At 36.5% G+C, this 15,965-nt stretch overlaps 1 protein-coding gene across 10 annotated transcripts in view; it reads left to right on the forward strand.

The window, feature by feature from the left end:
* Positions 1-15,965, forward strand: part of NEK1 (NIMA related kinase 1) — a 226,116-nt gene that overhangs the window by 38,171 nt on the left and 171,980 nt on the right. For all 10 annotated transcript variants that reach the window (XM_081237217.1, XM_081237219.1, XM_081237218.1 and 7 more), the window contains 5 exons: positions 5,892-5,975; positions 8,428-8,495; positions 8,621-8,707; positions 10,691-10,745; positions 12,894-13,094. In XM_081237217.1, the coding sequence (XP_081093343.1) occupies positions 5,892-5,975; positions 8,428-8,495; positions 8,621-8,707; positions 10,691-10,745; positions 12,894-13,094 (495 nt within the window). The remainder of the gene's footprint in view (positions 1-5,891; positions 5,976-8,427; positions 8,496-8,620; positions 8,708-10,690; positions 10,746-12,893; positions 13,095-15,965) is intronic.

Below are 15,965 nucleotides of genomic sequence, written 5' to 3' on the forward strand. Positions count from 1 at the left end.
AAGATTGTTTGTTCTAGTTCTGTAAAAAATATCGTTGGTAATTTGATAGGGATTGCATTGAATCTGTAGATTGCTTTGGGTGGTCTAGTCATTTTCACATTATTGATTCTTCCAATGCAAGAACATGGTATATCTCTCCATCTGTTGGTATCATCTTCAATTTCTTTCATCAGTGTCTTATAGTTTTCTGCATACAGGTCTTTTGTCTCCCTAGGTAGGTTTATTCCTAGGTATTTTATTCTTTTTGTTGCAGTGGTAAATGGGAGTGTTTCCTTAATTTCTCTGTCAGATTTTTCATCATTAGTGTATAGGAATGCAAGAGAATTTCTGTGCATTAATTTTGTATCCTGCAACTTTACCAAATTCATTGATTAGCTCTAGTAGTTTTCTGGTGGCATTTTTAGGATTCTCTATGTATAGTATCATGTCATCTGCAAACAGTGACAGTTTTACTTCTTCTTTTCCAATTTGTATTCCTTCTTTTTCTTTTTCTTCTCTGATTGCTGTGGCTAGGACTTCCAAAACTATGTTGAATCATAGTGGTGAGAGTGGACATCCTTGACTTGTTCCTGATCTTAGAGGAAATTATTTCAGCTTTTCACCATTGAGAATGATGTTTGCTGTGGGTTTGTCATATATGGCCTTTATTATGTTGAGGTAGGTTCCCTCTATGCCCACTTTCTGGAGAGTTTTTTTTTTTTTTTTTTTTTTTTTTGCGGTACGCGGGCCCCTCACTGTTGCGGCCCCTCCCGCTGCAGAGCACAGGCTCTGGACGCACAGGCCCAGCAGCCATGGCTCACGGGCCCAGCCGCTCCGCGGCATGTGGGATCCTCCTGGACCGGGACACGAACCCATGTTCCCTGCATCGGCATGCAGACTCTCAACCACTGCCCCACCAGGGAAGCCCTCTGGAGGGTTTTCATCATAAATGGGTGTTGAATTTTGTCAAAAACTTTTTCTGCATCTATTGAGATGATCATATGGTTTTTATTCTTCAATTTGTTAATATGATATATCACATTGATTCATTTGCGTATATTGAAGAATCCTTGCATCCCTGGGATAAATCCCACTTGATCATGGTGTATGATCCTGTTAATGTGCTGTTGGATTCTGTTTGCTAATATTTTGTTGAGGATTTTTGCATCTATATTCATCAGTGATATTGGGCTGTAATTTTCTTTTTTTGTAGTATCTGTCTGGTTTTGGTATCAGGGTGATGGTGGCCTCATATCATGAGTTCAGGAGTGTTCCTTCCTCTGCAATTTTTTGGAAGAGTTTGAGAAGGATGGGTGTTAGCTCTTCTCTAAATGTTTGATAGAATTCACCTGTGAAGCCATCTGGTCCTGGACTTTTGTTTGTTGGAAGATTTTTAATCACAGTTTCAATTTCATTACTTGTGATTGGTCTATTCATATTTTCTGTTTCTTCCTGGTTCAGTCTTGGAAGGTTATACCTTTCTAAGAGCTTGTCCATTTCTTCCAGGTTGTCCATTTTATTGGCATGGAGTTGCTTGTAGTAGTCTCTTAGGAGGCTTTGTATTTCTATGGTGTCTGTTGTAACTTCTCCTTTTTCATTTCTAATTTTATTGATTTGAGTCCTCTCCCTCTTTTTCTTGATGAGTCTGGCTAATGGTTTATCAATTTTGTTTATCTTCTCAAAGAACCATCTTTTAGTTTTATTGATCTTTGCTACTGTTTTCTTTGTTTCTATTTCATTTATTTCTGATCTGATCTTTACAATTTCTTTCTGCTAACTTTGGGTGTTGCTTGTTCTTCTTTCTCTAGGTTTTTTAGGTGTAAGGTTAGATTGTTTATTTGAGATTTTTCTTGTTTCTTGAGGTAGGCTTGTATAGCTATAAACTTCCCTCTTAGAACTGCTTTTGCTGCATCCCATAGGTTTTGGATCTTCGTGTTTTCATTGTCATTTATCTCTAGGTATTTTTTCATTTCCTCTTTGATTTCTTCAGTGATCTCTTGTTTATTTAGTAACGTATTGTTTAGCCTCCATGTGTTTGTGTTTTTTACGTTTTTTTTTCCCTGTGATTCATTTCTAATCTCATAGCACTGTGGTCAGAAAAGATGCTTGATATGATTTCAGTTTTCTTAAATTTACTGAGGCTGGATTTGTGACCCAAGATGTGATCTATTCTGGAGAATGTTCCATGTGCACTTCTGAAGAAAGTGTAATCTGCTGTTTTGGGATGGAATGTCCTATAAATATCAATCAAACCTATCTTGTCTAATGTGTCATTTAAAGCTTGTGTTTCCTTATTAATTTTGTTTGGATGATCTGTCCATTGGTGTAAGTGAGGTGCTAAAGTCCCCCACTATTATTGTGTTATTGTTGATTTCCTCTTATAGCTGTTAGCAGTTGCCTTATGTATTGAGGTGCTCCTATGTCGGGTGCATATATATTTATAATTGTTATATCTTCTTGGATTGATCCCTTGATCATTATGTAGTGTCCTTCCTTATATCTCATAACATTCTTTCTTTCTTTCTTTCTTTCTTTCTTTCTTTCTTTTTTTTGTGGTATGCGGGCCTCTCACTGTGTGGCCTTTCCCGTTGCGGAGCACATGCTCCGTCCGGCCACGCAGGCTCAGCGGCCATGGCTCATGGGGCCAGCCGCTCCGTGGCATGTGGGATCTTCCCGGACTGGGGCACGAACCCGTGTTCCCTGCATCTGCAGGCGGACTCTCAACCACTGCGCCACCAGGGAAGCCCAACATTCTTTATTTTAAAGTCTATTTTATCTGATATGAGTATTGCTACTCCAGCTTTCTTTTGATTTCCATTTGCATGGAATATCTTTTTCCATCCCCTCACTTTCAGTCTGTATGTGTCCCTTGGTCTGAAGTGGGTCTCCTGTAGACAGCATATATATGGGTCTTATTTTTGTATCCATTCAGCGAGCCTGTGTCTTTTGGTTGGAACATTTAATCCATTCACGTTTAAGGTAATTATCGATATGTATGTTCCTATTACCATTTTCTTAATTGTTTTGGGTTTGTTTTTGTAGGTCCTTTTCTTCTCTTGTGTTTCCCACTTAGCGAAATCCCTTGAGCATTTGTTGTAGAGCTGATTTGGTGGTGCTGAATTCTCTTAGCTTTTGCTTGTCTGTAAAGATTTTGATTTCTCCATCAAACCTGAATGAGATCCTTGCCAGGTAGAGTAATCTTGGTTGTAAGTTGTTACCTTTCATCACTTTAAGTATATCATGCCACTCCCTTCTGGATTGTAGAGTTTCTGCTGAGAAATCAGCTGTTAACCTTATGGGAGTTCCCTTGTATGTTATTTGTCGTTTTTCCCTTGCTGCTTTCAGTAATTTGTTTTTAATTTTTTCCAATTTGATTACTATGTGTCTCAGCGTGTTTCTCCTTGGGTTTATCCTGTATGGGACTCACTGCGCTTCCTGGACTTGGGTGGCTATTTCTTTCCCATGTTAGCAAAGTTTTCGAATATAATCTCTTCAAATATTTTCTCGGGTCCTTTCTCTCTCTCTTCTCCTTCTGGGACCCCTATACTGCGAATGTTGTTGCATTTAATGTTGTCCCAGAGGTCTCTTAGGCTGTCTTCTATTCTTTTCATTCTTTTTCTTTATTCTGTTCTGCAGCAGTGAATTCCACCATCCTGTCTTCCAGATCACTTATCCGTTCTTCTGCCTCAGTTATTCTGCTATTGGTTCCTTCTAGTGTAGTTTTCATTTCACTTACAGTATTGTTCCTCTCTGTTTGTTTGTTCTTTAATTCTTCTAGGTGTTTGTTAAACATTTCTTTCATCTTCTGGATCTTTGCCTCCATTCTTTTTCTGAGGTCCTGGATCATCTTCACTATCATTATTCTGAATTCTTTTTCTGGAAGGTTGCCTATCTCCACTTCATTTAGTTGTTTTTCTGGGGTTTTATCTTGTTCCTTCATCTGGTACATAGCCCTCTGCCTTTTCATCTTGTCTCTCTTTCTGTGAATGTGGTTTTTGTTCCACAGGCTGCAGGATTGTAGTTCTTCTTGCTTCTCAACTTAATCTCTGTTAAGGCTAAATGCGCATATGCCAACATTAGCAGCCTGAATCTTACAATGCCTCTTTGTTCTGTAAAATAAACTAGCATTCAGAGCCTGGCAGGACAGTTCTCTGGGACATTAGTCTGCCATCTTCTTGGACTCTCTGCTCTCTGAATAAAGTTGTTATCCCTTGTGTCCCAGTTCATTGGCCTGCTAGTGTTGGACGGTCTCCTGCAGAGGTGGGGGGTGGCTGTGGCTCACCATGGGGACAAGGACACTGGCACCAGAAGTTCTGGGAAGTACTCCTTGGTGTGAGCCCTCCCAGAGTCTCTAATTTTAGGTTACTTTAATGTAACATTTGTTCTTTAAAAAAAATACTGAAGAGGTAAGAATAAAAAGTAAAGCCTGCTACTTGCCTTTCATTCATTCTTCTGAAAATCTACTTCCCTGAAGAAGACACTGTTAACTGATGGGTAGCTGTCCTGTGCATCCTCCCTGCACACAGCACACAGTCGTAAACAGTTACACAGAGTTCTGGTATGTTATAGACAGGAAGAGACTTAAGAAAAGGAGTGTGCTCTGCATACCGTGCTGTGACTTTCTTCTTTTCCCTTCACAGTGTACGTATATAGAAGTACTTCCTTCTTCCCAGTGGCTGCATAGAATTCTAGTGATTCCAATTGTGATATTTTCCCAGGCCCCTGATGATGTTTAGGTGGACAAACAATACTGGAGTACACATCCTTGTACATATTCATTTGTATTTGTGACATTTTATCTGTAGGATAAATTTGAAATTTCAGTTGCTCTTTCAAATAGTATGTGAATTTAAAATTTTTACCAAGTAACTGTAATTAACTTTCTCACAAACAGGGTATGCAAAGACTTATTTCCTCACATTCTGGCCAACGTTTATCACTTCTTTATCAGGTTACAGTGGTATCTTGTTTAATTGCTATTTTTTTAATTTGGAGGGAAGTTAGTATTTGGTTTATGTGTTTATTGGGTTATGTTTCCTCTGTCATTTGCCTTTCCCGTCTTCTGTCCACTTCTTATTTGGGCTGGCATGTTTTTCTCAGTGATGTCGAAGAACTGTTGTGTATTAGAGGATTAGCAATCTGTCAGTTATGTTGCAGGTATCTTCTCCCATAATTATTAAATTTAGTTGTATATTTTGCCATCCAGATGTTTTAACATTTATATAGGGAACTTTTCTTGTGACTTGTGGGTTTGGTATCATGTTGCGGAAGTCCTGTGTCAGTCAAAGAGTATAGAAAATTAACCTATGTTTTCTTCCTCGTTTTATACTTTAATTTTTTCATGTTTAAAAATGCCATCTACTTGGAATTTTTTTGGTGTTAGGAGTGAGGTAGAAATTCAGCCTTTTTACTTTTAAGTGGCCAGCTCCAGAGTGTGTGTTTTTATGTGATGAATGTGGGGCAAGAAAAAAGTCAGAGTTGTCTTCCAAATTTCCAGCCTAATTTTTTTCCTCTTATGATTTTCACTTACATATGTAGAAAAAAAGATATATTTAACAACAAAGAAAAGTCACTTACCATCATACTATACTAAAATATAAATTCCATTTTTCACTTTTCTCTGGAAATTTCTTTCCATATTAATTCTGATTTATAAGAGATGCTTCAGTAGCAGTGTCTTACATTTAAACTTACCATGTGTGCTGCACATAATGTGTCAATTGGCTCCAATATCTACCTAATGTTAGTGACATTAATTACAGTACAGTGAAGTGAAACATTATAGCCTAATTTTTTTAAGGATTTAGTTCCCCTTATCCTTGAATATTTCTGAATCGTTTTAATGATCAAGGAAAGACTACTGTGAAATGTAAATTTTAAAAGAAATGACCGATCTGATTTTTCCCCCCTAGATTTTGGACTGGTTTGTACAGATATGTTTGGCCCTGAAACATGTACATGATAGAAAAATTCTTCATCGAGACATAAAATCACAGGTAAGTTTATTCTGTCACTACTAACTTCTCAGTGGATGTGGACATGGGGCCAGCATTGTCTTGTGCTAGAGTGTTTGAGCTTGGTGCAGTCTGCATCCGACTGTCTTCTCCCTTCACGGTTCCCACTCCACTGTAACCCTGAAGATCACACAGGCGTCGTGTCTTAGGTCTTTACCTGCTTTTCATGTCCTGCTCTTTCATTATGATGGAAGAAATCCAACACAGTGGTTGTGTGGAAGGGATTTTGTTTTTGAGATTTTACATGTTTGAAGATTCTCCTACTTTATATTTTTTTAATTTTTGAAAAAAAATTATTTGCTTTTTATTTATTTATTTTTGGCTGCATTGAGTCTTTGTTGCTTTACGTGGGCTTTCTATAGTTGCGGCGAGCGGGGGCTACTCTTTGTTGCAGTGCATGGGCTTCTCATTGCGGTGGCTTCTCTTGTGGATCACGGGCTCTAGGTGCCCGGGCTTCAGTAGTTGTGGCACACGGGCTCAGTAGTTGTGGCTCATGGGCTCTAGAGCGCAGGCTTGGTAGTTGTGGTGCATGGGCTTAGTTGCTCCGCAGCATGTGGGATCTTCCCAGACCAGGGTTTGAACCCGTATCCCCTGCCTTGGCAGGCGGATTCTTAACCACTGCACCACAAGGGAAGTCCAAGATTCTCTTACTTTGATGAGAATTTGGTTATCAACTTCTAGGTTGGAAATTGTTTTCTTACAGAATTTTGAAGATGTTGCCCATTTGTCTTTTGGCTTCTTGTGTTGCTGTTTAGGAATTTGCAATTTCTTGCCCTTGTTTCTTCTCTCTGGCCCATTTAAGATATTCTCTCTGTCCCATGGTTCTGAAATTTCACAGTTTGTGAATTGGTGAGGCTCACTTTTATTCATTATGCTGTGTACTTTTGAGAATGTGTATTTCTTCTAGAAATGTTGTAGAAAATGTTTAGCTATATTTTTTCAAATATTATTTCTCTTTTACTACTTTCACAGTTGTCTCCTGGATTTTTTTCTAGATACATGTTGGAGCTTCTTAATTCGTCCCTTCAAGTGTCTTATTTGTTCTTTCACATTTTATTTGTGTCTCTCTCAGTTGTATTCTACGTGAATTTTTCGACCTATCTTCTAGTTAACTAAATCCCTTTGAAATTTTGTGTAAGCTAGTGCTTTTCTCATCTGTTGACTTTATTATGACTTTTTTTCTCTCGAAGATTTCTAAATGGTTTTTCATATAAATCTGTTCTTATTGCAATTGGGTTTTGTTTCATAATGTCTTGTTCTTTTCAAATGCATATTTATTTCTTCATTTATTTCTTTGCAAGTTTCTAAATATATTTACTTCAAAGTTTTTATTGGCCTGCTTTATAAAACTAATTCTGTCTGTAGTGAATTCTGGTTCCGGTTATTTTATTGGTTGTTTTTCTTTGCAGTAGCTTTCTTCACGTGTATTGGATTCTTTTGTGGGAGATACTTTGTCCCCACAGCTCACTCATCTTTGCATCGAGGTTTCTTTCATGTTTGCCTCACTTGGGCTCACGCACTTCCCAGGGTGGGTAGTACAGAGGGGCTTTGTTTCCTGATGTCAAGGCCGTGTGTCTGTCTTCTTACCTCCTTAGGCCTGCAGCTGCTTATGTAGCCTTGTAGCCCCAGGATGAGTAGTGGGAAGGAGGGGGACTATGGTGGGGTTCCCTACCCCATCTTTCCTGTCTCCCGACCCCTCTGCCTCCTAATCCCATTTCAGACCATTTTACTCCATTCCACTCAACCCTGCCTTGTGCCATCTTTGGCTGTGAGCATGTGCTTGGTTCACATCTGGCTGATAACGGAGTTTAATTCATGTAATCCCACAAACTTCTGGCTCCGCAGTTTGATGATAGAGCATTGGAAACCAGTGGTATGCTTTCTGTCTCTGTGGATTTGCCTATTCTGGACATTTGATACAAATGGATCATATAATATATGACTGTGCCTATTTTAAAATTGGGTTGTCTTCGGTTATTATTGAGTTGTAAGAGTTCTTTATGCTGGATTCTTTGTCAGATATGTGATTTGCACATATTTCCCCCAATTCTGTTTGGGTTGTCTGTTTACTTTCTTGATGGTGTCCTTTGCACAAAAGTTTTTAATTTAATGAAATCCAATTTATCTGTATTTTCTTTTATTTCTTGTGCTTTTGGTGTCATATCTAAGAAATCATTGCATAACCCAGTGGCATGGAGATGTACTTCTGTGTTTTCCTCTAGGAGTTTTATAGTTCTCACATTTATGTCTAGAATCCATTTTGAGTTAATTTTTGCTTATGGTGTGAGATAGGGGTCTACATTCATTCTTTCGCATGTGGATATCCACTTATCCCAGCATTATTTTTTAACTGGATTCATTTTTATGACAGAAGTCGTTGACTAAGAACGGGACTGTAGCAATATTTCTGGCTTTTTTTTCATCTCTTCTACAGAACATATTTTTAACCAAAGATGGGACAATACAACTTGGAGATTTTGGAATCGCTAGAGTTCTTAATAGGTAACATACAGTTTTAAACTTTAGTTTGCTATAATGTCTTCAGTGAAATTTTAATCCCTGGTGATGTATGTGTGGTAATGTCTTTAAGTGTCTTAAGCTTCTCCAGTAATTCTCTTTTGTTCTAGTACTGTGGAGCTGGTTCGGACTTGCATAGGGACCCCATACTACTTGTCACCCGAAATCTGTGAAAACAAACCATATAATAATAAAAGGTATTTAAAATGATATTCATTATGTGTTTATTTCCTTTACATCTTTCTCTGTTGTAATGTCTGTATTAACTTTCAGAATATTATTCTAAAATCAGTAATGCACATATGTAAACATATATACATATGTATATACATTTTTTTAGTATATAATGAGGGAAATTATAAAGCAGCTATTTCACTATCTTGTTGAAGGAACTATAGAATCACTTTATTATTTAAGCTATAATAGGAAATAGAGTGCTTTCTTTGTCTTTCTGTTCGTAATAGTCACTTATTGAATTATCATTGTTAATATTTATTGAACACTTACTATATGCCAGGCACTGTTTTGAATGCATTCTATGCATTAACTCTCTTTATCTTCACAATAGCCTTGTGAGTTGTAGGTATTATTCATTCCTCCTTTCCTTATAAAGAAACCAAATGCAGAAAGAGGTAAAGTAACTTCAGAGTCCCAGGCATCTGGCTCCCAAGCACAAATTCCTAATCACTGGGCTGTATTATGGCTAACAGATTGACTAATATGTGTGTTGGGAAGAGGAATTCTGCCACTGAATTCCAGTTACCCTTTATTTTCTCTCATACACACTAATTTAAAAATGCCAACCAAGAAGCATTGGTCTTGATTTTGAAAGCACCCTTAGAAGCTGAAAGGAAGAAGGTGGTAGCTGGCAATAATGCATGTATTCATGGTTGCTCTCCCTCTGCCCGCCCCCCCACACCTTTTTTTTTGAGGGTAGAGAGGAAGCTGTGTTTCAGACCTGAGCAGAAGGTCTGAGAACGTCATCCGAGGAATGTATTTAAGATCAGTTTAAATTACAATGATCAGTCAAGTCCATGCAGTGTATTATTAGTAGACATTCTAAAAGAAAATAGTATTTTCTTCGAGCTAAAGTAATTTTACATTTTAATGCTGTTTCTGTGTCTTGTGGATAACTCAACTGTGAAAATATTAGTCTTTAAATCTGGAATGGACTTTAATCATCCCTTGGAGAATTTTATGTAAAATTGGTTTTGTGGGGAAAATGCTTTAAAAATGTAATGGATGAACATCATCAATTATACTTTGAGATTCATATTTTCCCAAATGTATTTTAAAGTATTTTATTGATAAGATCATTAGTTTAATGTTTTTGTTTATAGCTTTTAGTTTGTAACATGTACAAGTTACTAAAAGCTTAATTACATTTACATTTTTTTCTTAGTTGAATCTTAAAATTAAACAGATTTTGGAGGTTACAGGTTTATATTTGTAGATTTTTGTGAGAGTTTGGGTAAAGATAACTTTAGGATTTCAATAATGGGCTTTATTCTTTTTCAGTAAGTTCAACTTCCAGGAGCAGTGGTTTTGTTTTTCTTTTTTTTGACTTCCAAGGACCACTGTAGCTCTAAATTGTGGGGGTTTTTTTCCTTTTAAAAATAGAAGTAGTCTTTTAGTTACAGAACTATCTGTTTAAGATAAAAGAGCGGAAGAGAGTATTGATAAAGAAGATAGTGTAACCAAGTCTTTAAATTAGGAGAAAATAAATTAATGTACTTACATATTTTAGTTGGCTGTCACAGATTTGTTTCAGATTTAATTTTAGTAAAGTAATATTTTCTTCATTAAAGCAGTATTTTGCTTTTATAGTATTTAAGAAATTGTGGTATTTTGCAAATAATTGAACAAAACATTTTGATTTATGCAAAATAAAAAACTAAATGAAGCATCCATGAAATTTACTGATTTTTGTCCTTTTAAATATTAGATTTCTTTAATGAAACTTTTAAAGTAATTACTTGGGCAACTGTTATTTTTCTAATCTGGGATAGCTGCTTTTGTCATTTGGTTATGGTTGTAATTTTAAGTTTGAAAGGTCATGTTTTATGGAACACATATTTTTGCAAAGCATTTTTATGCTGCTTTTGTCTCCTTTAAATTAAAAAACCTTTTAAAATAAATTCTGATATTTAGAGAAGATCTCTTATTTTTCTCTTTTCTAGTGACATTTGGGCTCTGGGGTGTGTCCTTTATGAGATGTGCACACTTAAACATGCAGTAAGTAGAAGTTTCTGAGATACTTTAAAAATTATGTCAAAAAGTACGTATAATATTTCTGATTTAAAAAAATCATATGCCATCTTTCAGATGACCCTCTTGTGTTAGAAATTCTTCACTGTCAGTTTATAAATCTCTCTTCTTTTCTGAGGTATAAATTTAAATCAATTTTCCCTTAATATGTATGCATATATTACATATACATATTATATATGTTATTATAATACATATATCATACTTTATTCCAGAAAATTATTTCTGAAGACAAATTTGCTGTCTTTTTAATGTTAAATTCACATATGAATTTGATATTTCAGCTTAACAAACTTTATTAATTTCATTATAGCAGTTTTTCTCAAAGCATCCAAATTATTTGAGTTTGGAATTGAAATTATCTAAAGAACATATCTCAGCATATTTGTTGAGGGGGGATTTTATCAATTTAAATAATCTTTAATTCAGGGTATTTAAAATTTCCACTGTTGAGATTCTTTTGAGATGACACATAATTCACCAAAAAGGGGAAGTTCTTGTCCAAAAAGGGGGAGTTCTTGTCCAAAATAGGTTGAATTTTAATCACTTTCCATTTTAAAATCTTTTTAAAAATGCTTCCCCCACTGATTAAGCAATAATATATTTTCATTACAGAAAACTTAAGGGAAGAGATTAAAATATAAGTAAGTGAATAAATATCAAAAGCAATTCTTCCAGCCAGTAGTGACTACTTGCAATATTTTGTTGTTTCCTTCTAGACTTATAGAATAATTTATAAAATGAGTTTTTGTTTTTTTTCCCTCAAGAGTTTAGTTATATGGTATAAGCACTTTTATAGTTTGTTTTTATTGCCTGATATTATTTGGGGAGTATTTTTCTTTGTTGTGTTTATTCATAGTTGCATACTCTTCTACTGTATTCCCTTAAGATTTTATTTTTCTGAAGGAAAAAAGCATGGACTGCCGAAGTGATATGGCCTGGTGGATATTAGATCTGTACTTTAAGAAATTGGTCAGTTTTTCTGTGACACACAGTCATGTAGGCCTAAATCTACATATTTTTAGAAAGTCTTTTCATTTACAATACATTGTTCTGTCACCATTGTTTCTGTATTTTGGAATTGTTTACCCTTAAGTGGACACATAAAATTAAGTAATTCATTAACCTTTATTTATGAAGAGCTTATCAGTTGAGAGATAAATAAAACTTCATTGTAATGAAAGAATAGAGTAATAACCTATTTCTGCATCTAGGATTCCTTCCTAGATATATAGGTATTTCTAGATGATTGAATTGTACTCAAATCTTAATAAACAATATCATATTTTAAATGCTAGGAGAATTCCACATTTGACAGAACTCTTTTATACTTGGATATAATCACCAGTGCCTAACTTATAGCATGTTTTGTTTTCTTAACATGTGCATTAAGAACATATTGATAGTGTACAACGGTTCTATACTATTTTAGCTGAGATGTCAAAAGCTTAATTTTACTTTCAAAATGAAATCATCTTTTGATTTTAAACTGCCCCACCTCTTTTTTCCCCCCACTTCAGTTAGAGTTTATATCGTGTTTAATCCTAAAATATATATTCCCATTGATAAGGCTTATATTCCCCTTTGGAATATTTGCCACATTGCTGATCCCATGCCTTTTGGGAGCATCACACACTTTAAAGTAATAATGAGCAGTGTATAAAAGGAAATTAATCTGTACCTTTATTTATTATATTTTTACCAAATAGTTTTAGTTCTGTAGTTAACTTCTTGTTCTAGTTGCTACAGCAGAGACACAGGAAGGCAGGTTTTAAATGAAGACTACCAGGTTTGCTTGTTTTACCATCTTGATTACTGTTATGTTTTTATAAACTCTTTACTCTAATTGATACCTATATCCCATCTTTTAGTTTTTTGAATAAGTAAAAGTTAATCTGATAGCGAGTTGTACCATTTTACGAGGACCTATGCTGTCTTTCAGATGTGTTCGTAAATAACCAAATGAACCTGGCTCTAGAGAGCATGTGCTGATTGAAACTGGGAAGAGGGTTGCAATTCTGTTCTGTATTGATAGGAAAAGTACTGTTTCTCATTGTTGAAACTGACATTTTCAACTTATGTTTCATATATGTTAATTTATTTTCTGGATTTTAGTTTGAAGCTGGCAATATGAAAAACCTGGTACTGAAGATCATATCTGGATCTTTTCCACCCGTGTCTTTGCATTATTCTTATGATCTCCGCAGTTTGCTCTCTCAACTATTTAAAAGAAATCCTAGGGATAGACCATCAGTCAACTCCATATTGGAGAAAGGCTTTATAGCCAAACGCATTGAAAAGTTTCTCTCCCCTCAGGTATGTTCTTTTATTTTATAGTTAAATTGAACAGTAGGGTTATGGTGCTTGGCTAGGACGTGGCGTCCTCTCTGGAGGAGAGCACGTCGCAGCTGTGGGGGAATGCTTGCCTTTACACTGGCGTCAGCTTGCTTTCTGTTCTCACATAGCTCTCCTCTTGCTGTCTGCTTTTGAGCTGTGCATCTCTAGGAGGGAGAACATACCTTCTGTGTTTCCTCTTCACACTTACTGCCGAACTTCTGAACTTCTCATCACCAAATGTGTGGCAGTTTTTACATACCAGGCAGAATTCATTTCAGCCCTGACCCTGTGCACCTGGAGATCGCATCAGATTCCACAGGTTAAGGGCTCCGTCCCTCCCACAAGACCACCCCCACTTCAGAAGCCAGTTTAAGTCACAGGTTGCCACCTGTGCTTCTGAGCGACTTATAAATCAGAGGTTCCCATTACCCTTCCTCTGGTTTGATTAATATGCTTGCTGGAGCGGCTCACAGAACTCGGAGAAACATTTACTTATGTTCACCAGTTTATTATAAAGCATAGGGTAAAGGATACAGATGAGCAGCCAGGTGAAGAGGTGCATATGGCGAGGTCCAGAAGGGTCCCGAGTATAGGAACTGGGGTCCCTCTTTGAATGTTCACCGACTTAGAAGCTCTCTGAACCCTGTCCTCTTGGTTTTTTTGGAGGCTTCATTAGTAGGCAGGATCAGTTAAATCACTGGCTCTTGGTGATTGGCTCCAGCCCCTTTCCTCTCCTGGGTGGGGGAAGGGAGTGGCATTGAAAGTTTTAACCCTCTAGTCAGCTGGTTGGTTTCCCTGGCAACCAGCCTCCATCTTTAGGTGCTTTCCAGATATCATCTCATTAACATAAATTCAGGTGGGTTTGAAAGGGGCTTGTTTTGAACAACAACAGACACTTTTGTGCTCTTCCCGCTGAGGGGATCACAGGGATTTGAGGGCTCTGTGCCAAGAACTGAGCAAAGACCAAGTATATGTTCCCTGACGTCCGTCGCCTCAGTGCAGAGGTACTCCTCTGTCTCTTGTGTGCCTCTCGTTTGGTTTTCCAGTTTATTTTATTGTGGTAAAATAGACATAACATAAAATTTATTATTGTGACCAGTTTTGAGTATGCAATTCAGTAGTAGTAACTACATTCATAATGCCGTACAGCGATCACCACATCTGTCTACCTCTTTTCACCTTGGAAAACAGACTCTATACCCATTAACCAGGGACTCCGCTTCCCCTCGCCCCAGCCCTGACCCCCATCTTTCTGTACTCTCTGTCTTCTCTGATTTCTGACGGTAAGATTATTGAACACTTCTGTGCTTCCCTTTCCCCACCTGTGAACAATGGGATTGTAAATGTACCTACGTCATGAGGCAGTTGTGAGCATCAAAAGTGACACTGCATGTGAAGTGCCTGATGTCTCATACTTAATAGGTACTCAGTATACGCAATATATGTTAAATATTATCAGTATATCACTTTATTATGCTAATATAAATATGTTATCTTTATAATTCATAGGATTGTAATTGTTTTTTCTCTAACAGAAAATGATTGGAAACCACTGATGTGTGCGCATTTATATGTATGTGTAATAGATTATTGACTCATGATTCCTCCTCTAGTACTTGCATATAGGTGCATAATAAATATTTGTTATGTTGAATTTTAATTTGACAGGATTTATGAAAAATCTATATCAAGTCAATTAGTGTAAGTTATTGATATAAATATGATCACCTGAAAGTGGAATTATTTTACGTAGTTTGTGTGGCCTTTGTTGATTTAAATGATCAACAATGATCATTTATACTCTTGTATAAATCAGATATCTAACAAAATCATAGTTTTATTACTTTTATATGTTTATGAGATGAGAGGGAAGTGTCGTATATCCTCTGGCTTTTAACAGAACATCCGTATGAACAAACAATCTTTAGAAAACAGAGATGTGGATTTAACTGTTACATCCAGGAAAACACATTAGTAAGCAAGAAAGCCAATTAAAATTTGGCGGTTAAAGGCCACTTATATAGGACATAGCTACAATCTCTGAAGTGTGGGTGTCTTACAAGACTCCTTTGTTATAAATAACATTTTCAAGGACAGATTTATGGTGCAGCGTACTATTGTTTTTTGGCAACTACTGGAGAAGAAAGAATGACTGCATTTAATCTTGCTGAGTTTCTTTCCCCCGCATACCAGCAGTTAGGACGTGCAGTCCCAAGGCTGAAGCACTGGAATTCAATTAGCCAGCTACAAAAGAAAATATTCAAGCCTGATATACACAAAGCCTGTAACATCTAAAGACAAAAGGGCAGATTATGGCTGTTAACAGAGTGTTTGACACACATGCTTACTAAATACATAGTACCCCGTTGCTGTTTATGCACCACTTAGATTTCACTCTTCACGAAAAACTTTCGTTCTTATGATTTTTCTGCTATCTATGACTTGTTCAGTACTTTAATGACAAAGTTTACGATACTTTTTTTAAGGCTTTAACTTTGAAACAATATGAACTTTTACTGCAGCATATGAACTATTATTTTCAGTATCACTACAATATTCTGTACTGTCTTTAAATTTCTTTAGTCCCTGAATTCTCTCAGTGCCATCAGCCAGGATCTGTGGGGCATAGTTCTCAGTCTAGCACGTCCTGGAGATGTCTTCTTGGATGTGGCTTGATAGATCGTGGACAAGCTCTGGTCCATTAGGAATGTAGGTGCCATCCTGTAGTGCTTTCTGTGAGGCTGAAGATGTTTTATATCTGCATGTGCAACCTCATAGCCACCAGCTTAAAATGTGGCTAGTGTGGCTGAAGAGCTGAACTTTAAATTTTATTTATTTTAAATTTTAATC

The sequence above is a fragment of the Mesoplodon bidens genome, assembly GCF_964165515.1.
Source record: "Mesoplodon bidens genome assembly, chromosome: 6".
Lineage (NCBI taxonomy): Eukaryota > Metazoa > Chordata > Mammalia > Artiodactyla > Ziphiidae > Mesoplodon > Mesoplodon bidens.